This window comes from Coffea eugenioides, chromosome 2 (genome assembly GCF_003713205.1).
Source record: "Coffea eugenioides isolate CCC68of chromosome 2, Ceug_1.0, whole genome shotgun sequence".
In the NCBI taxonomy this organism is placed as follows: domain Eukaryota; kingdom Viridiplantae; phylum Streptophyta; class Magnoliopsida; order Gentianales; family Rubiaceae; genus Coffea; species Coffea eugenioides.
This window is the reverse complement of record NC_040036.1, coordinates 17,810,248-17,834,586: the sequence shown is the minus strand read 5'-3', so window position 1 is coordinate 17,834,586 and position 24,339 is coordinate 17,810,248. Positions and strand designations below refer to the sequence as shown.

At 38.5% G+C, this 24,339-nt stretch overlaps 4 protein-coding genes across 4 annotated transcripts; all 4 read right to left on the bottom strand.

Moving 5' to 3' along the window:
* Window positions 1-1,147: 1,147 nt before the first annotated feature.
* Window positions 1,148-3,405, bottom strand: LOC113762753 (fructose-bisphosphate aldolase 1, chloroplastic-like). The gene is made up of 6 exons (XM_027306335.1): window positions 3,118-3,405; window positions 2,537-2,806; window positions 2,328-2,437; window positions 2,147-2,237; window positions 1,774-2,043; window positions 1,148-1,678 (listed from the first exon to the last, which is right to left on the bottom strand). Exons 1-6 carry the CDS (start codon window positions 3,289-3,291, stop codon window positions 1,400-1,402), a joined length of 1,194 nt encoding a protein of 397 aa, XP_027162136.1. The 5' UTR covers window positions 3,292-3,405; the 3' UTR covers window positions 1,148-1,399.
* A 710-nt stretch (window positions 3,406-4,115) lies between these two features.
* Window positions 4,116-7,128, bottom strand: LOC113761481. The gene is made up of 2 exons (XM_027304483.1): window positions 6,839-7,128; window positions 4,116-5,107 (listed from the first exon to the last, which is right to left on the bottom strand). The coding sequence occupies exon 2, from the start codon at window positions 5,086-5,088 to the stop codon at window positions 4,411-4,413; it is 678 nt and encodes a 225-aa protein (XP_027160284.1). The 5' UTR covers window positions 5,089-5,107; window positions 6,839-7,128; the 3' UTR covers window positions 4,116-4,410.
* A 2,832-nt stretch (window positions 7,129-9,960) lies between these two features.
* Window positions 9,961-13,957, bottom strand: LOC113762848 (endoglucanase 24-like). Its single transcript, XM_027306465.1, has 4 exons — window positions 13,203-13,957; window positions 11,233-11,532; window positions 10,848-11,009; window positions 9,961-10,759 (listed from the first exon to the last, which is right to left on the bottom strand). Exons 1-4 carry the CDS (start codon window positions 13,638-13,640, stop codon window positions 10,157-10,159), a joined length of 1,503 nt encoding a protein of 500 aa, XP_027162266.1. The 5' UTR covers window positions 13,641-13,957; the 3' UTR covers window positions 9,961-10,156.
* Window positions 13,958-16,789: 2,832 nt separating this feature from the next.
* LOC113761762 (zinc finger protein GIS2) lies at window positions 16,790-21,002 on the bottom strand. Its single transcript, XM_027304881.1, has 4 exons — window positions 20,854-21,002; window positions 19,001-19,208; window positions 17,978-18,070; window positions 16,790-17,543 (listed from the first exon to the last, which is right to left on the bottom strand). The coding sequence occupies exons 2-4, from the start codon at window positions 19,123-19,125 to the stop codon at window positions 16,991-16,993; spliced, it is 771 nt and encodes a 256-aa protein (XP_027160682.1). The 5' UTR covers window positions 19,126-19,208; window positions 20,854-21,002; the 3' UTR covers window positions 16,790-16,990.
* Window positions 21,003-24,339: the final 3,337 nt, after the last annotated feature.

Below are 24,339 nucleotides of genomic sequence, written 5' to 3'. Positions count from 1 at the left end.
CCTTCTCCTCCCGCCACCGTGACCTCCTCCCCCCCGCCACCCCCTGCCACCTATGCCCCTTCCCCCTCTGCCACCGCGACCCCCTCCCCCCGTCAACCCCCTGCCCTTTCCCCCGCCACCCCCTGCCCTTTCCTCTGCCAGCATGACCCCCGCCACCCCCTGTCTTTTCCCCAACTTCTCCCGCCACTCCCCTCCCCTCCCCCCCCCCCGCCACCTCCTGCCTTTTCCCCAGCTTCTCCCCAGCTTTTCCCCCCCACCCTCTGCCTTTTCCCCAGCTTCTCCCGCCACTCTCCCTCCCCCCGCCCATCCCCTGCCCTTTCCCCTGCGCGACCCCCTCCTCCCGCCACCCCGCGGACAGGCGCTAAAATAGTCCCCAGGTTTCCGGCAAAAAGCATCGAGGAATTTACGGAACTTGGAACGCTTCGTCGAGGAGGATTTGCTCTTCTGCATCCAATTGAATAAGGAAACCATCACGTTGAATTTGATGTCAAATTCCTCCATTCTGGACTTTTTTGCTTTTTCTGGGCTATGATTTTGCTTGTTCGGTTCTTGGGGTTCTATGTTCATTTTTTGTGTTTGAAAATGAAGGATTTAAAAACCGTCTGAAAGGGGGAGGGGGAAGGGGGCAGGGGAGGCAGAGGGGAGGGGGGAGGGAAAGAAAAAAAAAACTTTGTGTATGGCCGGAACTGGCCGCCGGAATAGTAACTGGTGCCGGAAGTGGTGGTGGAGGTGGTGGCCGCCGGCGGAGGATGTGGTGGGTTGGGTGGGGGAGGAAAAAGAAAAAAAGTTTGAAGGGAAAGTTTTTTTGTGTATTTTTTGAAGTGTGTAGGTAAAAAGTTTTGAGAAGTTTTTTAAGGTTCCTGTAGCAAAAGTTGTTAAAAAACTAGTAGGTAAAAAACTTGGGCAAAAAACTCACTTCCAAACAGGCCCATGGTCTTTCGCCGCAACTGTAAGTAGAGGCTGTGAATTTTTGAAAGAATAGAGGAGCATAAGTAAACTAGTTAAAAAAAAAAGTTAAAATCTTTTTTTCCTTTTGGGATTTTTTTTTTTTTTTGGTTGTTGGAGGTGGGAAGGGTGCTGGAAAAAATGGGCTGGCTCTAGTAGAATCTGTCACTCAAACAGGGTAAAAAAATGGATGCACCTATGCTGGGAATAAATTAGCTGAAATGCCAATAGTCTTGAGCTCCCTGTGTGAAACATTTTGTTCTGTGATGCATCGATACATACTAACTAATCTCATTAGCAAGAAGATTATTGATTAAGCGGTTCAAAGTACACGTAGTAAACAAAAAATAGGTGCCACTACTATCAGCATTTTTAAGGATTTTTGTTTCAGTTCTTGGCTTTGACATTATCAACATCGGACATCCCTTGCTTCCATTGACTTAGCACATATAGCTTAGTAGACATAGCCCTTGACGAACATTCCCTTTTTCGCTTCCTCTGATTCGCCTTCACCAGTGTACTTTCCGAGCTGAGCAAGAGAGTTGGCTTGGGCCCTGATAAGCAAAGTTTCTTGAGCTGTCTTAACGTTCTCAGGGCGTCCACCCCATGTCTTCAAGCAGGTATTCTGAAGTGCCCTGGCGTATGAGAAGGAGACATGCCATGGGTTGGGAGCTTGATTCATGGCGTTCAAGTTCAAGGTAGCTTCAACTTCAGATTGCCCACCAGACAAGAACTGCAAAATCCAAACAAATTTATGCGAAATCAGAACGCAATGTGGGCTACATATTCTGAAATGATTCATTAAATAGTGATGATTTAGATTCTTGCCATGATTCCAGGCACAGCTGGCGGGATTCTCCTCTTGAGGAAACTGAGAGTGTAGGCAGCCACTTGCTCAGGGGTAGCCTTCTCCTTGCATTCAGCTCCTGGAGTAACCATGCTTGGCTTGAGAAGTATACCCTCGAACAGAACATTGTTCTCAGCAAGGTAAAAGAAGACCTCAGCCCAAACTTTTAGAGCCACCTCAAAGGTCCTGTCAATGCCATGTTCGCCATCGAGCAGGATTTCTGGCTCCACAATGGGGACCAATCCATTGTCCTGAGGAGACAAGTGAAAATTTTTTTAAGGTCGAACAAATGAAATCCCAGTTTCACAGTGTCTAACCCAAACTGCAGTCTAATTCAAAGCTTAAAGAACTTACTTGAGAAATGGCAGCATAGCGAGCCAAACCCCAGGCGGCTTCCTTCACAGCCAATGCTGATGGGCCATTGGGAATGCTCACAACAGTACGCCTGATTAATGAAAATTGGCAGCATGTTATCATCACAAATCTCAAGTGTGAGTATTATCTGTGGGCAGCTATCTAATGAAGCTAAACTCACCATTTGGCAAAACGAGCTCCCTGTTGGTAATAAGCAGCAGAGCGGGAAGCAAGGCCATCAAGACCTTGGCACCAGGATTCATTATTTGAACCAACAAGCGGAACCAAACCCTGGCCGAACCCATACGGTGTCATCAAATTCATATCTACGGACAAAAATGCATCTAAAGGATGTCTATTTTACAAAGGAAATTTATAAAAAGTGCCAACCTTGTCAACTTTGATACCAGGAACAATGTTCTGCCCAACAAGGACATCAACCATCTTTTTGCCATCGGTTGTGGATTGGTAGAGAGTCTCCTCAAAAAGGATAGCCCCAGAGATGTATTGGCCAAGGCCAGGGGCGGTCACGAGAAGGGTACGGTAAGCTTGGCGGTTAGCCTCTGTGTTCTCAAGCCCAATGGAAGCTAGACGTTTTCCACAGGTGGCGTTTGACTCATCCATGGCCAATATACCACGACCAGGGGATGCAACAGTTTTCTACATACCAATTAGTAGCAAGTCCCATGTTACTAAATTCATGCATGACACACATTGTTCTATTGGTTTCTTAGCCCATTCAGAACATTCAAGCAACTTATGCAAAAGAAACTCAGCCATGAACATGTTTACAGTGGGGCTCAAGATTCAAGTGGTTTTGGCACAATTATGAAATAATGCATCATGTCTCAAGTCACACCATGCCTATGTTAGCAAAATGTCATGCAGGATTCAATACTACAATGATCTTCTAGCTTCACATAAGGTCTATTAGATGTTTATTTGATAATCTTATGCAATCAGAGGCGTACCGCTGTCTTGACTAGTTCATCAGCATATGAGGATGCCCGGATAGTATGAGAAGATGGAGCAGTAGGGTGGCAGCGGACAACTGAGACAGAGGGCTGGCGAAGGGTCTGCGAGCCCTTGACAAACTCAGACTTGTCAAGAACTGGCGATGACTTGAGAAGAGATGCTGAGGCCATTGCTATTTTTTTCAATACCAAGAATTTGTGACCTCTGACACAGATAGCAGCAGCAATTCAAGCTCCAAACTCTTTATCTCCTCTCCAGCACTGTCTCTCTTTGCCACACGCGTTCTCCTTTGGCTACTGTATTTATAATTGCTTAGGATATTATCATGAACTCAGAGATGTCTCATTTGAGGCTGTCATGCCTCAACCAATTATAGGATGACATCTGCACGCGATGATTTGTCTACTAGGCAGATTCTAGATGTGGTTCAAATACATGGAATACTTCCCACCTCGTGTAGAAAAACTGCAAATATGTCAGAAAAATGAAGTGAAAAACTGTTTGTGATATTTTCTCGTATGCTAGGAGAGTAGGCACCACACTCATTGCAGAGAGTGCAATCAGAGATTCAGAAGTGGGAGAGAGGTTCTAAATTTCTACTAGGAACTAAATATGAGGCCAAGATCTTTTCTTTTCTAATGGTCATAATTTTAAGTCAGGATTTGGCGTGACTCAGATATGCAGGTTAACCCTACAAGATTAGATGGCTGGCAAGGTCAAGTTGCCATTACCTCACCAATTTGAGCCAAGTACATGAGTTGGAGCCCCTAGAAAAAGCCAAAAGGTTAAAAGTTCTACAGTGGATCGGACCAACTTAACCTGAAAAAATTTGTGGTTGAAATACATTTATGCTCGTAGAAATGATAGCCCATCGGCACATCCATCACCACCTGGAAACCGACAGCTGTTGCCACGCTGGGAAACCGTCCTATGTTATTGAGAGATCGAATGCAGGTGTGTTTGGATTGCAAATTTTCAAAAAAAAATTGCTACGTTGTTGAACAATGCAGGCATGCCTGCATCAGGCTTAATGCCATTGAACAAAACGGTTAACAAACACAACATGCACGGATACAAGTTGGGGCTTCTACATCTTCATTACCGTAACCAAGCCCAAGAGAGCAGCCGGACTCGAAGCCCCCTTCTATGTGGCAAGCTGAAAGCTGAGCAGCTTTTGTTTTCATCACCTTATACAAGCCAACTCCTGTTACTACCTCAAATACACAGACAAAAAACATATGCCACACAATAATTTGCCACATTGACATCGTTTCAAATTCTAAGGAACTTCATAGGGAAAAAAAATTCAAAGAGAGGTCCGCAATTCCAGAAATGATATCATCAATATCTCCATCTTCCAATCGTTTCAAATGTTCAGCCTCATCAGAAACAAAAGGTGTAAGCTCCAAGGAACTTTCAGATATGGCTTTCTTTAACTGTTTGACAAATTCATCCTCCTCAGTTGGCATTTCCAGATTCCAAACCTTGAAGATGTCCCCGGTCAATTGTTCTGTCACAAGGCCTGGAAATTTGAAATCCTCAGATTCTTTAGTCCCCAAATCCCTGAGTTTCTCATTGTATGTTGGAAGAAAAACATTGTTCAAGTTAAATGTGGATATGGAAATATTATTATTCTCATCGATCAGTCGATCTCCACTTAAGTTTTGTGCTTCTTCATCAGACAAAGAAATATCATCAACTCTTGCATCCAGAATCTGTGAAGTTTCCATATCTGTGTCGTAAGGACAAATATCTTCCCATATGGCAGCAGAAGAGTTGGATTTTGAACCAAGTCTCGTGATCAAAGTATCTTGATGAGAATTACAGCCATTTTCAGAGATTTCATCTTTTATTAGGCAGGAATCTGCCCAAGCTACATCTTCTGGTGAAACCACATCAGAATGCACAGTTGTAACCTGGTTAGATTCCAAAGAATTCAGACGTAGTGAAGAAATGTCAACTTCCATGTATATTCCTGCTAGAATGCTGCAAAAATTTATCAAAGAGGAAAAGTTGGAATCAGCAACATGAGGTGCTTCAAGTAAATATTTAGACTATTCATTTGCGAACCCAGTAACTCTTCTTTCTGGTTTAGAAGGTATAACGAAGTTTGACCAAGACAGTGGTCTTAAAGATGCATATTTCCAAATTAAACTGCATGTGGATGTAATTTTCTCATCAACAACCTAATGCACATAACTAACTTGTCCTCTTAATCTTTCTGCTGTCAATAGAGAAAAGAGACAGGGGTTGCATCCTAAACTTTCCAATCTCAATGAATCAATTTCCAAAGCAGCTAAAACCTTAACTTGAAAGTAAGCCAAAGACTCAAAGGTCACCACTGGCCAAGAGAAATTGTTTGCAAATCTAATGGACTTTTACAGGAACCAATGATTTTAAAAAAGCTCATTCCCAACACCTCCTCAGTCTAAGCAATCTCAAGGGCTAGGAAAAACACCTCCAGGTTGTAATATTTAAGTTGAAATCATACGCAAAGATCAAACAATAATACCACACACTAATTCTTCTTTGCTAGTAATTTCTTGTAATAGACAGTTAAATCATAGGCAATTGTGGGTAGCATCACCATTACTGCCAGAAGACATTTGTTTTCTTCCTGTTTGCCTTCAGAAACTATATATTTTTCAAGCCACCAAAACAATTTAGAATCTCACTAACATACATCTTTTTATCATAGGAAAAGCACAACTAAAAACCTTCCTGAGGAAAAGCTACATGTAAATTTCAAGTTGTTTGTCTGCCTCAGCCTACAATCTGTGAACTTCATTAAAATCGTGGAGCATCTATAAAGTCCCTATATTGCAAAAGTCTATATGAGAATTTCAACTTAACAAATCAGCTTACAAGGAGAGATTGTGATCAAAGGCAAATTTCTATAATCAAAAGAACTCCATAATCCGAACACTAGGATTTGCTCAATCACTTTACAAGACAGCTGGATTTTAAGAAAGTCGCTGAGCCAGTTAAGTGAAAAAGTTTTAACAACTGGTGAATCTTTGAAAAGAAATCAATCAGAAAATAATCTCAGTCTAGGTATACAATTAGAAAAGTTTGTCCAAAGAATTCCTCTGCTACTTATTCAGGCAAGTATTCACTATAAAAAGTTTTAACGTCTAGCTATGACACGCTGGAAACATAAATGGAAAATGTTCTGCCTGCCAAGCGTACTTGCATCAATACTAAACTAATTGGGCTCTAACAGAGGATAACAGTTTCCCAGTTAAGGAACTAACAAGGAGTGAATGCATGGCAAATACTTGTTTGTTAAGCCAATAAATAATATGCCACATTGAATGAGCTGGTTTTTCCAAAACATCCACATTTTGCAAGTCAAAATTGCATTACCATATAAACTCCTGATTCAATAAACTGATAAACGTAAATTAAACAGAAAACAGATAATTTCATCTACTAAACCCTAAATCCTTCAAACTCCAAAAGGTAGAGAAAGCAGATAATATTGTCCGCCTAATCTTCTTTCATACTACCATTTAGAAATCCATTTTCACAAGACTTTGGTCTTTGCAATGTGAATTGGCATAAGATTTAAAAAATTCTCTTTTGGGGCACATATTATTCGCTGGAGCTATGGATTGCATGCAGGTCCGAAGTCCCAACAAGAGCCAGGACAAAAAAAAACCCAAATTAACAAAAACGAAACTCTAAAAAGAGAAAAAAAAAGAAATTAATAATCACCTCAGATTGCTAACCGGAGCAATTTACTGGTGGAACAGAGCACCAGGCTTTTGCCGGTGAGGAATTTAGGGTTTTCAATTTTAAATGGCTTCCAAAATCCGCTTTAAGCTCAGGTTTTGAAGGTAACTGGAGAAGCTTATTCCTAGGAGTTTGTTTCAGTTTAAGCTTCCAGGTTCAAAAGATTAGCCAGGACTCGACAGTTTCAGTTGAGCCCCTCAAAGCTTGATATTTTACTCGCACCCCTTAGGGCTTGCTTTGAGAGTTTAGGATAGAAAACAAAAGAGAAATTACTTTTACCTGTGGGCGCTCTAATCTTTGGACCCGTGTACAATTCTCAAAGCTTTAGCCCAGGTAGAACCCTGAGTTGGCGGCCACACACGAAGTCGAATGTTGCCCTTACGGATCAGAGGTAAATGAATCTGATCAAGTCGAATACTATAATATTACTAAGTTTATTTGTTTGCTGTAATAAGTTTAAATTTAGATTTCTTCCTTGATTATCCAAAAAAAAGTTTAAAATTATATTTAGATTTAACTTGTTTTTATATAGAGCCGAATGGAATCGGATTTTCATTGAATCCAGGTTCAAGTCGAGTTTAAATAGTTGCAAATTTCAATATTAGGCTAATAAAGCAAAACTTGAGGTGAACTTGAAATTTTATCAAATACAAAATATTAGTAGTGGTTGATTTGATTAATTAATAAACTAAGTTTGAACGAATTCTAATCAAACGAGTTTGAGTCGAGTAGTTTAATTTATTATTCAATTTAAGTGAGTGATATATAGAGAATACTCAAGCTGTCACAACAGTAATTTCACAGGTGAGGTGAATAGAAAATGCAATGAAAGCTACCACCAGCACAAAGTGAGATACTTAATGTGCCAGCTATCCATTATCTAAACTCGAATTACTCCCACAAGAGAGTTCAAGCGTTTGCACCTAACGAGTCGAGTCGAGTTGAGTTTTGACTTAATCGAGTCGAAACTCAACTTAGCTTTACAAAACTCGAAATCGAATTTGAACTCAACGAGCTCAAAATATCGAGCTCGAGCTCGAATTTTAAAAAATAAAAAATAATTTATTTTTATTAAAAAATAAAAAATAATTATTTTATTTTTAAAATATAAATACAAATGATAATTTTTCTTAACAAATAATAAAATATTAGGAATATATATGTAATTTTACTATTAAAATAAAAAATAAAAAATATATATAATCGAACTTGCGAGCGGAATTTAGTATTTTTGATCTCGAGTTCGACTTGATGAACTTGAACTCGATATTGACTGAGTTCAAGTCGAGCTAACATAGAGATCATAGACTTCTGTCCACTCTAACATAAATGTGGTAGTGTTTGCCAAAATAATACAATGCAATAAGATCTTAAGATGATAAGTTATCATAATTAGCCTTCGAATCCTACCATCGGACTAGACATTTGTGAGACAAGTCCCTCTCCAAATAAATGATACTACCAGCATATCGTGAGTTGGATGTTTCCTCAGGTGCAGCATATTTTTCCCTTTTTCTTGTAACAAAACAAAAGTGAGAAGGCAATCAACCACTAAGTCGGGGTTGGTATAATGTGAAATCAATGTCCACCTGCTAAAGACGTATCCGTCGGTCGCCTATCTGGAGCCCAAGCTGTGAATCATTGGCAGCAGGAATTGCAGGTAAATCTAATTTTGACATGTTACAACCAAACAACAAGAAGATTCAACTTTAGAACATCAAACAGGAGCATAGGAAGGGGAATCACTTAGAATCCCATCATCAGATAAATTTCTAATTTTGTGATGAATTTTAAAAAAATTCTACAAAAGGGGTGATTTTGGTAATGGATTCCGTCCGGGGGTCTTCGCATTCGTGAAATGCGAACTCAGTAGAGCTCGCATTTCACGAATGCGAGATTAGAATAGAGCTCGCATTCGCGAAATGCGAGCTCTACTTATTGAGCTCGCATTCCGCGAACTCCTAGTTTGCTGGTTCAGACTTGCGGCTTTGAAACTTTATCTACTTCAGTTGCTGTTTGGTTGTCTTTGTTTGGCCGCAAGTTCTGATCTGCTGAGATTTGTGTTTATAATCAATAACCCTGGTTTCATTTGAAGTGTTCAGTGTTAAGGGGTATTTGGGGTGATAGGTTCACTAGTTTTGTTTGAAGCTTTGCATGATTTTTCTGCATCGAAATTTGCAGAAGCATTGTTGTTGAAGAAAAAACTGTCCTTTGATGCTCGCATGATCCTTTCATCTAATTTGTTTTGTGCTTAAACATAAGGATTTTTGCGGCTAAAAGATGGAAAATGTTTGGAATTTTTATTACTATAGTCTAAGTGTTGACTGTTCAAGTCATTAGTTGCAGTTGGATGAAAGGAAACTACATCAGACACCATAAAGGCTGTGCCGCGAGCCTGCTGCCGAACCATCTTGCATGAAGTATTTTCAATATTTGCATGATTTCCTCCTTGTCTTCGCATTCGGGGAATGCGAAGACCCCTATTTGCAGAGCACGCGCCAAGAACCGCCCTCGTTGTAGAATTCTTTTTTTTTTCCATCATAAACTAAGAATTCACCCCCTATCATCATCATCATCAGTACTTCACCCTTTCAAATAAATGCGAAATTTATTCTTCAACTACTCAACCACAAATCCTACATTTTCATTTTGGGTTAATTACATTGATTCACCATTCCCTGAGGTTTTGTCAAATTACAAATTAGTCCCTTAAATTTAGCTAAATTATATCAGCTTCCTCATCTGTAACGACATCCAATTATCCAAAACTAGCTTACAGCGACAGGAAATGACTCAGTGCCCTCTGCTTTAAATGCGTGTCCCTCCCTTGAGGTACGTCCAAATATCAAAAGGAAATCTATAGTTTGACCTAAATAATTGCCAAAATTCTGTCTATTCCTCATCACATGTCATTAAATTGTCATTTAAGGGAACATAATATAATGCTGGCTGATATCAGTTCGGAGCAAATGTGACTATTCACCGAAGGAAAAAAAAAAAAGAAAAAGGGGAAGAAGAAAAGAAAATGCCGTTGAACAAACAAATGAAATTCTTGAACTGAGTTTGAACTTTTTCAACTCAGAATTGAATGAAAATGATGCAGCATGTTACAATTCGAATCTCAGCAACCGTCAGTCCATGATGACACGGTAAGTAATCATGATTACCAATCTAAAGAAGTGGAAAAACTCACCCGTGGCCTCTTCCCTCTTTTTGCTTGGCACAAGATGAGAGACCATCTTTTCCCTGATTTAAATGGACTATGTACAAATCATGGTAATCAACTTCGTTCTACTAATGCTAACTGGGGTTTGCAACAAAATATGCAAGTGCACCTACAAATGGGGCATTGATGTAAGTCGTTGGCTCCGATTGCCGAAATGCGACTCGATCGTCTTCGTAGGCATCATCTTCCCCAGGACCACCCACCACTGCCCCGACTAATACGTTGGGGTTGGGGCTGGAGGAGTTAAAATAAATGGAACCCTCTGTACAAGCGATGAACTGGGGATGATCCTTGACGGAAGGAAGTGAGGAGCCACGATGGTGTATGCGTTGCGGAAAAACATAACTGTAACCAACCATGTATGACATTCCTTTAGGATTATCGCCTAAGATGTAGTCCACCTGCCTCTTGGCGATTGCGCGGAGCATGGCTGGACTTGCGCTGACGCTTCCACAATTTACAGTCTGGGATGATTTTTCCAGATAATTGGCGTAAACCAGCAAGAGGAAAGCGATTGTAGTGGCGTGCTGCAAGTTGCTCCCGCCAGGCTTGTATATAAGGCCTCCGGGAGTGTACTCAATGTGGGAGTATGAAGATTCCGGGATGAGTGTGCACATGAAACTATCTGCTGATGCTTTATAAGATTGAAGACTGTACGTGCTCCCCTCCAATACCTCCTGAATAGGTGTAGTGTATATTGTTAACTCAGAAAAGAATCATTCACCGGGTGGGGGGAAAAGGTTCATTAATTTGTCTGATATTTACCTTAGAAACAAGAACATTTAGGCCAGCATGCTTATTGTCCCATCCAAACTCGTTGATGTTGTCATCAGCACCAAGTGTTTTGCCATTGTTTTGAATGTAACTGAGGTAAGAATCACCTTGAGATGCCCTCCTTAACCAGGCCGCTCCCCATAACAATTCGTCCTGCCAATGTGTAGAACAATCAATTAAGTGACTGCATACGAATCATCATTGACAAATGGTCAGTTGGATTAATTCAACCAACCAAATTTCAGAGAGTTTTATGATTTGATTAAATATATAGAACTTGCGTCTTAGTCATATTCCTAGGAAAATTTTTGTGACATAACTTGGGGAATGATAATAAGCTTATATGGTGATTGAAAAGACTGCCAATATTGCTTGCCTGATATCCATCAAAATCACAGTAAAATGGGCAGACTCCATCCCGAATATTTGCGTTATCGCTGTAAGCCCCTCGGTACGTGTCTGCAAAATCAAATACCCTAGTGGCAGTGCCCAAAAGTTTGTCAGCATAACCGGAATCTGACGACCTAAATGCAATGGATGAGGCAGCCAGAGCAGCCGCTGTCTCGGCGGCTACATCAGAGGCCGGATTTGGAGCATCAACTGTGTAGACAGTCCTAGCAGTGTCCATATCTTCTGGTCTTTCCCAGCAATTGTGGTCCAAAATTGGGTCCCCGACCTGTCATCAATTTTCGAAACAAAAATTAACCATATTCAACATGTTTTAATTTTCATATTCAACATGTTTTCCCCCCTTTGAACTGAGTGAAGATTCAAATCTAGTGGCTAATGAAAACTTGAAATATTGAGCTTTGATCCAATAATTATCTGGAAGAGTCTCTTAGAACTCTCCTGGCACAAAGTCGATGGGAGTTCAAATCCCACCTAACGCATTACAAGGAAATATATATTATGCTTCCATTGTTCATCCTCCAATGCCATACAAACTCATTTAGACTCCCCCTGCCCCGTAAAATAGGAGTAGTGTACGTAGATTGTCTGTCAGACAAACAAAAAAAAAAAAACTGAATGAAAACTTGAGTCCGATGTAAAAGTGGTCCAGTAGTTGCTGCCTTTAGTTCGGCCAATTAAAACATAGACTCCCGGATTTAACATTGCGTTCTGTGCAACTGAATTACTAGACCTCATATGGCTAGAAGAATATAATTATTGTAATATCAGTACAGAAAAATAAATTATCAGACACTCACCAAACATGTTTGGTGGATTCTTTACGACTATTGAGACCTTGGGAAGATTTCAATTACCCACTTCGCATCATTTATATAATCGACCCCGCACAAGTTTATTTACTAAGTTCTGCAGTCTCCGGGAAAATCAAGAAGATTTTGCCAACAACTTGACTCCGGCATGATCAGACGAACGAACTTATTAGTAAGTATTTGGGTCGAAACTGGGAAACTCAAGTAACAACCTAAGCTAAGTACAAGCATAATTAGCTACCAAGTACTTGGTCTCATACTGGAACCTGCATTTGTCTTTTAATTTTTCTTAAACGTCCCTGAGGAAACGTTAAAAAAGCATCTTCAAGTCGAATAATTCTGGGCTTATCTGTCACCATTAGTGTAAATTGAAAAAAGATAGAAAATTAAGCTCATTCATATTTTGCTTCAGAACAATCTCAAATCCAGGATGCTGTTTTCCTTTAGGGAAGAGCCATATATAGATGGGGATCATGGAGATTATACATGCAAGACTGTAGTGTACCCATGAAGCAGATATTCTAGTACTATAATGTAAAAAAAAAAAAAAAAAGGTTGAGCTGCACGCACTCCGGGGAGCAGGTGTTGGAAATTGTGGGTTTACTTGCTAGATTTGGGCAGAAGACTTGGAGGTCCCAACTCCCAACTCCCAAACGCCAGAGTCAAAAAACTGAAAAAAGAGACAAGAAGAGTGGGCGCCAGCCACATAGAAGTGAGTGATATCCACGACTCTCTCAGCCACACATCTTCCCCGCGCCTCCCGAGTCATATGCGGTCAGGCCAGGCAACACTACTGCTACTGCTACTAACCATGCTTTCACGGCATCAATAGTTCCTCTACCACTCAAAAAACCAATCCAATACGGACTTGCTAGTTGCTACTACCATTACTATATCAACACTATAGTCATTATTGTCCACATTACGCCGGAAACATTAGAATAGTGCAGCAACATGATCACTTAATTACTAGTAGCAAGCTACTAAGTACAAATCCAAATACTAGGTAGCCAGTAGCATTAAGATTAATCAGTAGTAAGTGTTACTTGCGAATCCAAATACTTAGTAGAGCCATGTGTGTGGTATATAGCAGAAGTAGTATAGCGGTAAATATAATAATATTAACCTGCACGAAAATACGATTGGGTTGAGAAACAGTCTTGAGAAGATAGTCGGTGGACCACTTAATGGCGACCAGAGCGTTCCTTAATTCAGCGGGAGGCATGTAGCCGCCGAATTCAACGACGCTCCAGGCCAGCATTGTGGTGGTGAAAGCCATGGGAAAACCAAACTTGACGTTGTCACCGGCGTCGTAGTAGCCCCCGGTCAAGTCGGTTTTTACCATCCACCCATCACCCAGCCCCGAATGTCCCCTCCAACTCATCCTCTGGTCCTGAGGTAAGAACCCGGAACGCTGTCCCTCGAAAAACAGTATGCATTTCGACAATGCCTCTCCGTACTCATGGTAGCTCGCTTTGTAGACCGGCAATAGCCCAAGAAAAGAAAGAGCTGCCAATATTGGGCAGAGGGATTGGCGGCAATACGGTGAAGATGACAACTTCATTGTTGGGAGTCTTTTTTCTGGGGAATTAAAAAGTTAATCCCCCGATCGAGGGAGGATGTTTTATAGTAGTAGTAGCATACTAGAGCAGCTGCTGCTATGTGCTATCTAGGAAACGAATTTAATTTAAGAGTGGCGAACAAGCGAACCGTCCTTGGAACGTGGGTTTCTTAATTGGATGTGGATGTGGTATCTCAACTCAACTATTAAGTCACGGGGGGAGAAGATGGAAGAGAACAGAGAAAAGGTTAAGGGGAGAAGAGAGGAAATTGGCGCCGACATCACACGAGTGGTTTTGTCAGTTAAAATTCACATGCAGCGAGAAATGTGACTCCACTACTACTCAGCCATCCATACATTGGGCACTACAGACATACATGGCGGTTTAGCTCCTTTTTCTTGTGGGTCCGTTTCGTATTAACTTTGGAAGGGAGGAGAAAATGGAGTTATGGATGGATGGATGGACGGGGGAACGTTTCCTTCTTCTTGTTTTCCCTACTTTCTGCGCAGGGGTGTTCCCGACACTCTCTCCCATCCGTACTTACTTACTTACTATGGAGTAATTCACATCTACATACATGTATAATTGTATATATATATATAGCCACATAAAAATATTAGCACTATGGAAAAAACTTCTAACGTTCACTCTCTATTAGCACTATATATATATACACACACACAAGAACTTATCATCTGCACACTCTGCACCTGGTTAGACTGGCTTATGATGTCGGAGGATTGCTCTTTTAAGGATTTTATGTAATCTGGAATCGAACCTTACATTAGTGCTTGGTTCACTCTATTTGGGCAGGGAAATGGAAATGATTGGGCTTTGCTTACTTGAAAAAAGAAACTGACTGCTGTGCGTGCGCGCGTCACGCGGGCTTTCGAGTGGAGTGGTTAGAGTGAAAGAACTGTTTTGTGCGGAAGAAAATGCAATAATATATAAATTGGGATTTGGAGGACTGTTGGGGGGTAGAACTTCGTATTAAACTTCGTAGTAGTGAATGGAATTACTCAAAAGGCCATTATTATATTCTTGTCTGTTCTTGTAAGACCCACAAAAAGTGAAAGGGAAAAGAGGTGTGAAGTTCTGATGTCAATCACACCTAACCTTAACTTAATTGTTAACTCTTCCTGTCCCTTTCGTTTTATTAGCTCCTACGTGCAAAAATTGATCTAGCACCCGGCCAGTATTACTTTCTCTGCTAAATCTATTAGGAAAAAATTAGCTCAATTGTCTAGGAAGTCTGGATTGATCCATTGCATTTTCATCCTTCTACTCCTTTTCAGGAGAGCACATGTGATGAATTGGACTTCAAGAAAAGAACACCAGGCGACAGAGTAGAGATGTGATGACTCTGCTTTGATGTTCTTAAGATGAGAGTAGTGATGGCCTTTAGTGAAAGGCTTGGATGGACCAAACATGTTTCTTAACTCCTTGATTGCTTTTTCTGATCATATGACCCATATTCCATGAAATAACCTACCATTCACATACCGACAGATGATGGCTGCTGCATATCACTCAAAAAAAAAAAAACCTATTTTTCCGTCATTAGTATCTCCTTTTTGGATTTGTTCCGCAGGAGGACAGAAAAGCCGGTGTAATGGTATCGTCCACCTTATTTTTTTCTTTCTATTCCTCACTAATCAATAGTTCGTGTGATGCAACAAATAAGACAGGGTGGTCCTCCGTCCTCCTGCTGCACGACAATTGGTTAAGGCATCTGTTTTCTTTGAGAGCGTTGAAACTGCATTTCAGAGCTAGAAAGCTTCTTCCACAGGATTAATTGTTAGTGGAGCGGATGCTCTGATCTGCCAAGTGATAATAAGCTGCTTAGTTTCGAGCGGGAAGACAAGCTGGTTCTGCTGGAGCCGAGGGCATTTAACTTCATCAGAGCAACCGGAGTATCTTGCCATCACAAAACGTAATTGACTAAACTTTATTGCGTCGGCCCAAAAGTATGTTGGATGAGAAGCACTACATCAAGTTCATCACGTTCAGTGTGTTTGTACGAGTAAATGAATTCACGATCCCTACCAAAACCAGTACCGCAAAAAGCAAGTAAACCCCTGTATTTGCTTGCGACCACAACTTGTCGCTATATTTTACATCACCAAGTTTAACTGATAAAAGTTTAGTAATAAAGCTTAATACAGTTACGTCTGATCATTACCTCCACCAGACCTTGAATTCTCCACAGTTCAAGATTTTCAAATTTGAAGACTGAAACTTAACTCGAAACCATGCCGTCACAGGTTGTGAATTTTTCAAAATAGACACTAGCAAGTCTTGTCTATGCCATCACAAGTTAAGAACTTAAGATGTCGCCTCATATTTTGTTTCCTTTTTCAGAAGGGTAAAAAGACCGCAGATACTCCATTATCACATCTTTACAATAGTAGACGGAGGGTCAAAATGAAATGTACGACAGGCTTTGCACGTCAAAATATATTTGCCAACCAAATCTTGCAAGGCATTTCATTTCCCTTTCAAAAAAAATATAACAAGTTCACAGCTACTGCTCTCTAATATCTTTCACTTGAAATCATCATAGAGCTCAAAACAAGACACAAAAGAAAAGGAAACACAACCATTTCACATGCCCCTATATTATAACAGGCGATTAAAGGATAATGATTCTCTAGCTAAGCTTCTCTTACTTTTTTTTACCTTATCCATTTAGTAAGCCAACGCTGTACCAACAGTCTCCAAAAAGAAGTCCAAAATCTACCTGCAAAGACATTCAGAATTTATAGACAGGAAAGGTGGCAGTCAAAAAAGCCACCTGCCATTATTAAACTACCAACAACGTCAGTAGCCTCCAACAGGCCACTTTATACCTTGTTCAACTTGACATCGTCTGTCATTTGATGATTCATTTCAGGGGATGTTCGAGAGTTCAAAGGGCAGAAGAGTTCATACATGGCATTTTTCCATGCACACGTCACCGTGCTTCTATGCTTCAATAACTGAAACCCAACATATCGTTCAAAATGCTTGACATTTCCATAAAGAGTGCAAAGACCTCCAATATTAACAGTACTCTCAGCAAATATCCTACATTTGCTCATCCTTTGGATGGCCCCAAATGATCAAATGCTAAAAAGCAAAAAATAGCATTCAGATACTTCAGTGAAACATCAACAGACATCAACAAAACCCTGCTTTTAACATAGAAATTCTTAAAAGCACCACAAACAAATCTATGGCACTTAAATAACAGATCATTCACTACTACACAAAGTTTGGAGATAAATTATTCTACAAACAACAAAAACATGTTCAAATTCAAATTAAAGGCAAAACCATCACAACCATCAGTGCAATAATATGAGCCCATCCATCAATACCTTCGGGGAAAACGGTCCATAAACCGCCCAGAAGGACATTCATATGCTAGGTGTCCTCTTCCTCCACAGTTGTGACAGATCATCAAGGCCATGCAATCCCTACTCATATGGCCTACTTGCTGACAGTTCCGACAAACAATGTCCCGATATCCACCACCCACACCACCACCACCACCAATACGAGGTCCTCCACCTCGCTCATCAAAGATATTTCCTTTTGGGCAATCTCTAGCCACATGCCCAGATATATTACATAAATTGCAAACTGGATCATTCTGACAATCACGAGCCAGATGACCTGTCTTCCTACAGTTCTTGCAGGCCTTGTCATTGGTGCAGTCAGCAGCCATATGCCCTTGCTTGAAGCAATTGTTGCAGAGCCTCAGGTCACCAGGTGGCATAGGAGGAGCAGTGCAATCTCTTGCACGGTGGCCTGCCTTACCACAGGTGTGGCAGATACCTTCATTTGGACAGTTTCCAGCCATATGGCCAGGTTCGCGACAGTTCCAACACAGAGATTTTGTGGTGCATTCTGATGCAATATGCCTGGTTCAAGTGCCAAAATCCATACAAACATGATTATGAGATCTATTAGTAAAATAATTCCTATAAACAGTCCAACAAGATCAATGAAGAAGTCCGTGACTACATTTCTATAGACTCTCACATGCCATAAAAGACTCAGGAAGGCATTTCAATTGTAGTTTTCATGACGAAGTAGTTGGAAGCATTCACCAACTAGTATCATAGGGGGAAAAAAACTCAGAACTTGAAATTTCATATATGAATGCTGTTGCTCCTTGTGTAGTGGGCTTTGATGTCATTACAAGAGATCAAACAAGGATTATCTCTATAAAATCCTCACGTCATATTACCATAGTTCTCCGCACTTTGATTAAATGTTATTGACTTATTTCTTGCCAACGAGTATAACCAACAAAATTTGATGCAAATACATTTTTGAATAGGAAGCTACTCACCCAGGAAGGCCACAGTTGTGACATATGGCAACATTAGTGCAGTCTCTAGCAAAATGACCGGGCCTCTTGCAGTTCTTGCACAGACTGCTTTGGCTGTGAAGGACAAGATGCTAAAACTGTCATCAATCCCCCTAGAGATAGGATCAAGAAGACCAAAGATAATATTCCACACCAAAACCACAAGAGTCCGCCTAGTATACCGTATGCAGATATTTGCACATCAATAAGTAGTGTAGCAACAAGTACGCTGCTAGAAAGATACCTTCCCTTTATACAATCCTTTTTATATTTTAATAAATTACACCATAGAAAGATTTAATAAGTGGAAAAATTGATTGGCATTGAAAGAGCAAAAGCACATCGCATTGTGCATTTGTGCTTCACAATGGGAGAAGTTATTACAAAAAAAAGAACATGGAAGAAAACTTTGGATTGCACTGGAATCTAGAAAAAATTAATCAAAAAATAATCACCAAAAACTAAAATTTCAATACATCCTATAACTACATGAAATTCAAAAGTCCAATCAATAAAGCAGAAAGGCTTAAGAAAGGCACAGGACACAGACATAACAATAATTTGTCTATGATTGATAGAGTCTGAAACATGCATCTTAAGCAAGCCATCACCCCTTTTCTAGTCAAGGAATTTCTTCTTAAGGGATAGCATATTTATAAATCTACAGATGACTTGACCATTTTCGCCACCTTAGCTGTTACTGAGAAATACAAAGCAAACACTCAATTTCTAGATGAAAGTAGGATAATGTTAAACTGTTGTAAAGATTTTGGTTGAATCAATATGTTAAAAAAAAATATACAGAAAAAACAACTGTTTGTCATTTAATGTAAAAACTCTACCATCCAGAAATTCATATAGAAGCATCTACTGAAAAGAGGTCATTATCGGCTTCCATTCCATTTCCTAAAAGTAATCATGTTCTCCACCTTCCAACCGATATTTCCTCACATACATCTGTAAAATAGAAGTTAAGCAGTATATAAACATTTAGAAACCAGAAACCTGAATCCCCGTCTTGACTCCCGTCTATAAGGTGCATCACGATATGAATATCGTTGAGTACGTATCTTGCGATCCATTGGACTCCTGCTCCTGCTCCTGCTTCGGCTTCTGCTATCTGAGCTCATATTCGATATTTACTCCAAAAAACCACCAACCACTAATGACCTGTGACAATTATACCACCACCAGAGCTGCTTCTGCCTCCTCCCTGTCCACCACAACCACAACACCCAAGACCGTATCAATGACTCCAAACAGAACCCTTACCCCTTTTTTAACACCAAATCCAACACTAGTAAGCATACATTTCTCAACAAGTAAAACCACCTCAGATCAGTTACAGATCTAAATAACTAGCACCAACAAATTTAATTCAAGAAAACTGTCTTCAACCACATCCTTAGTATTGCAAACATCTCTCCGTAAACTAGGAGTAAATGCCAGAACATTGTTTACCTACTTCAAAAAATACTGCTTTGACTACTCCAGCTTCACCACATATCATCAAATAAGAAGAAAGAGCTTCTTATCACCAACAGAAAACTCGATATGTTAGCCAACAGCTCTTTTGAATGAGAAGAGCGTTTTACATGTGTGAAACAAGTAATGCAAAACACAAAACCAAATTGAAATCTATGATTCTGGAATAAAGGATAATTTCAGCAACGCCTCCAACAGTTACAACTGCAATTACATGTCAATCTTTGCGACAATTGCTCCTACGAAGTTGAGTTCTTTAGAACTTTAGCATACTCCATCTTATCAGCCAAAACTCCATGACCAAGGACTTCCTATCTGCATACTTCTTGCTCTTTAATCCAGAATCCCACATAAGCCTTCACCCAAACCCGGAGCCGAACAAAGTTGCAACTATCTCAGTTTGAAATAGCAAGTCTACAACCTTTTCTCAAACAACATTAAATTTTTGTAGGTCTTTGAACTGCAGATGGATTAATTTAAAGAATACGGCATTCTGTTTCAGGGACTTTGTAGTATATTAGATAAATGTATATTTTAGCCTTTGTCACAACTACTGCTGTCACATCACAGCTCCATCACGAATAGCATCAACAATTGCATGATCAATTATTTCCTAAACTGTACAAGCTATAGACGCACAAAAACAACATATCTACACAAGAAACTGAAAACATAAAGACAATAAAAATTCCAACATATGAACAAAATCATAACCATCCATTACGAGTTTCATCACAAATTGCCTGGTATGTTCACGCTGCAATAGTCAAGGACGCCAAGTACCAGACAACAAATAGGATTCAGAAAGGACAAATACGTTTACAAAACCACATTGGATCTGACATTTCACAACTATGGGCAGGAGAAAATATTCAAAGAAAGCCAAACGCTATAGTCTGTGCAAAAAGTTCTTCCCTAAGGTGAAGGGATGGTACATCTCTGGTCTCTATCAACTACTCACAATACCAACGCACATACCGCAATACTAACACAGCTAGTGAAATACATATACGCGCAGAAACCATTACACACACAAATATACGTACGCGTATGTGTGTGTGCGTGCTTGGGTGAAAATCAGTCTAAATCAGGAAAAGCCCCAATTTTCCAAGAGCGATTTAGCGTAATTTTGCCTTATCTTGAGAAGAACGGTAAGTTCAACTAGGAAAATCTTCAAAACCTTGGTTTGCCAAGTTTGAACATAATTCTTCAATAATTAAGCAAAAGAAAAACAAAACAAAGCGAATAAAAATCATTTTAAAATTTTTCAAGTGAAAGAACAGGCCTGGTGTAAACCTGAACCTTATTTGATGAATCTAGATCAAAAGAGCTAAAGGACCGAAAGATTTAACGAGGAAGAAAGAGGGAGATACCAGCAACTGAAGGCCGATTGCGAAACCGCAAGTCTATTTTGACGCTCGCGTGGCTTTGGTACTAGGGCAAACTGGAGATAGAAAGCAGCGCGTCGAGAATTGGCTGGCAGCAGAAATTGTTGCTGCTTCTGCCCCTGTTTTCGTAAGACAGGGAAACCGCTTTACAAATTTAAACTAAAGTCGTGTTCTGGGCAGCACATCCATGTGGCGATGCCGGTAAAGTCGTAGCAAACTTCACTAACAGAAAATTGTAGTTTCAGTCCCTGAAGTTTCATGATGGTCCCGATTTAGTGTATAAAAAACTTTATTATATTTAACGCGACGTAATTAGTAATTGTAGACTAGTAGTTTCTTCCAAAAACAGAGATGAATAAAAATAATCCAAGAAAAATCAGTTGTTCTTAAAACAAAGGATTCAGTGTGCTAAGAAAAAGAAATTAATGGGCAAATCAATGTGATCTTCTTATGATATGGTGTCCACTTCTTATGTCACTTTATGTTTTCTCAATATTAACTTGACATAATTAATCTTAATGAGAGGCTCTAGCGTCTACAAAAGAGAAGAGGAGGACTTGAGAATTATGACACTCAAAAACCAAATAAATAAATAAATAATTGCTAAGTACCGTTGTTCACTTTCTGTGTGAGTAAATTGTCCATTACCAAAACCCCCCGGCTTCAAATTCTCTATCCCCGAAGTAGTCTCTGTCCCATCTGTCACTTATTTGTACAACTGCCACGTGTCTCTAATCTTTTGTTAACCCAAACTTAAATAAATCAATAATAATCGGTTTATAAATTTGGCCATTATTCCTTTGACTTTTATACCAGCTTCCTCGTGATTGGCGGGATCTTTAACCATCTACTATATGCTGTAGCATCATTTACACAAAATTGGAAAATATATAACCCAGACTGAGGCTACAGTTTTACAAGTGTATAAATTTGGAAAGGGAATATGCATGGAATTCAACAATAAGCAATCCGCAATATTCATCATAAATACAACACTTGAAACGTTTCTCATATTTCTAGGAAAACATTTACATAATGCATTAGTCTTCAACTACGACAAAAGTTAGTGTATACTTTTTGAAAAGAAAAAAAAAAGGGGGCTATATTGTTCATTATTTCAGCCTCTAGAGACACTTGGCAGCTGTACAAATAAGGGATAGAGGGAACAGAGGCTACTTTAGGGATAGAGGATTTGAAGCCCCTTCCCCCAAACCCCAACGCCAGGAAAAAAAAAAGACAACATCTCGTTAGAATATCTGTCAGCTAGACATAAAATGGTGCGATTAGGGAGGAAAAAACATAGACTATTTGGCTAACGTGTTTTTGTTCCGAAAGCACCCTTTGTGAAAATTAAGCATCTCTTAACCACCACATCCATTGCTTCCTTTCAAATTCTTCAAAATTCATATTCAAATAATAATTGTGTTCTAAATTCATGTACACTAGTATTTTGTGGTATTTTAAATCAAAATAATATTATATATATTTACATGTTGTGGTATAGAATAATATATAATATATAGACTAAAAATTTTAAAGAAGTGTATGCTTAATATTTTGAAAAAAAAATTAATCTATAATGATTTATATGATAAAAGAATTGTTAATGCATTTAGGGAGAGGGTTAGGTTGGGTGGTAAGGTGAGAAGAGTTTTCTAAAAAAAAGTCAATTTATCAATATCTGGCAAAACATATTATGTTATACCTATATATCAAAACTTATAATATAAAAAAATAAATTACAACCAATTTATTTTCTTTCATTTTTAGAAAAAAAAATCTTTCTCTTATCTTGTGCCCCTAAAATTGTTGACTACGTTTAGATTAGCATTTTTCACAAACTTTAACGTATATTTTAAAAAAAATCTCCATAATATGTGTTTTTAGAGTTCTCAAAATTAGTAAAAATTACCATCATTTCCCTCTTTTCTTATCCGCCAGTTAGTCATCAGATGCATCTTACGACTTTCATATCTTCTATCATGGTACCACTTTTTTTATTATTATTTTTTGTCATCTCTATCATATCCCTGCAAATCCCCTATCTTCTTCTCCCTTCTCCGCCTATCTTTGTAATTCATATTTCTTTTTCAACCTTTCCTGCCACTTTTTAACTCCTCGTCATTTTCTTCCATCCCTCCTCCCGCTAAACCTAACCTCTAAATTCATATCCTTGTAACTCAATATATTTAACTTTACTTGTCATAATGAAAATATAAAATTGAAAATTAATTACAATGGTTGCAATTATTAGTATCTAAAAATGGAAATGAAAAACTGATAATATATATAATATCTTTAAGTACTAAAATCAATATATATATATATATATATTTTTTAACATAGCAAATACATATTTACATATGAAGACAACAATAAGAATACATAAAATAATTAATGATACCAAAAGTTATCCTCAGTGTTTGGGTTTTATACTCTTATTCAAATCTAATGTCAAATTTGGGCCAGATATATACATATTAAGTAGTATTTTAGGGTTGAATGTTTTATATCTTTCTCTTAAACTATAATGTTACTTTTTAAAATTTTTTTTTGTAGAATTGGTGTTATTATTATCATTATTTTTTTTTATCAAAATGAATATTTCAAAAAAAAGTTTCATGTTAAAAGGCTAGTAGTACTTTGTTTTCTATTTAATGATTTCATAATTTGAATTTCATGAATGGTACCATTCTTGATTTTTTAAATCCAAGACATTATTTCCTTTTTGTTTTCTATTTAATTTTGCCCTTTTACTTAGAATTACCAAGTTAACAGATAAAATATTATCATTTACTTTTTTACCTTTACTAAGTTTGGCAATATTTTCTTTTTATTTACTCTCCCACTAATAAATTTCAAACCAAATTCCACTACTTAAGAAATGTTATTTGCACTCCATTTTTTATTATTTGCAATTCTACCATTTATTTTATCATATAGTCTAATTAATGAAAATTATATGATCAAAATGATTATTGAAGTGTGAATAACAAAAAATGGAATGTAAATCATCTTGCTTATTTAAATTAATAAGAAAGCATGAAAGGATGTTATATTTGTTATCTCTTCTTATGGTCTTATAGAAGTTTTAATTGTTGTAGAATCATAAATAACGCAAGACAATCGGAAACGTGTGGGTTAAAGTTCAAATAGGATAACATACACATTAGCCAACAATTTGAAATGAAATGATTTTAAAAAGTAACCAACAATTTCAAATGTGAAGAGTAGATGCAGAAGTTGAGAGAAATATATTTTATAAATTAAATAAAATGTGAAATGCTATAAAAATGGAATTGGTAGTGGGAAGATACGTGGAGATTTGTTGCTAAGAATCTCTTCTCAAATTTATATAGATATAGATTATAGTTTGTATAGATTAATTTTAGAGAAATGCTATAGTCCTTTTTGAATATGGTACCTATGATTTTAATCCATTTACATCTTGTCACATCATTTAATAATTTA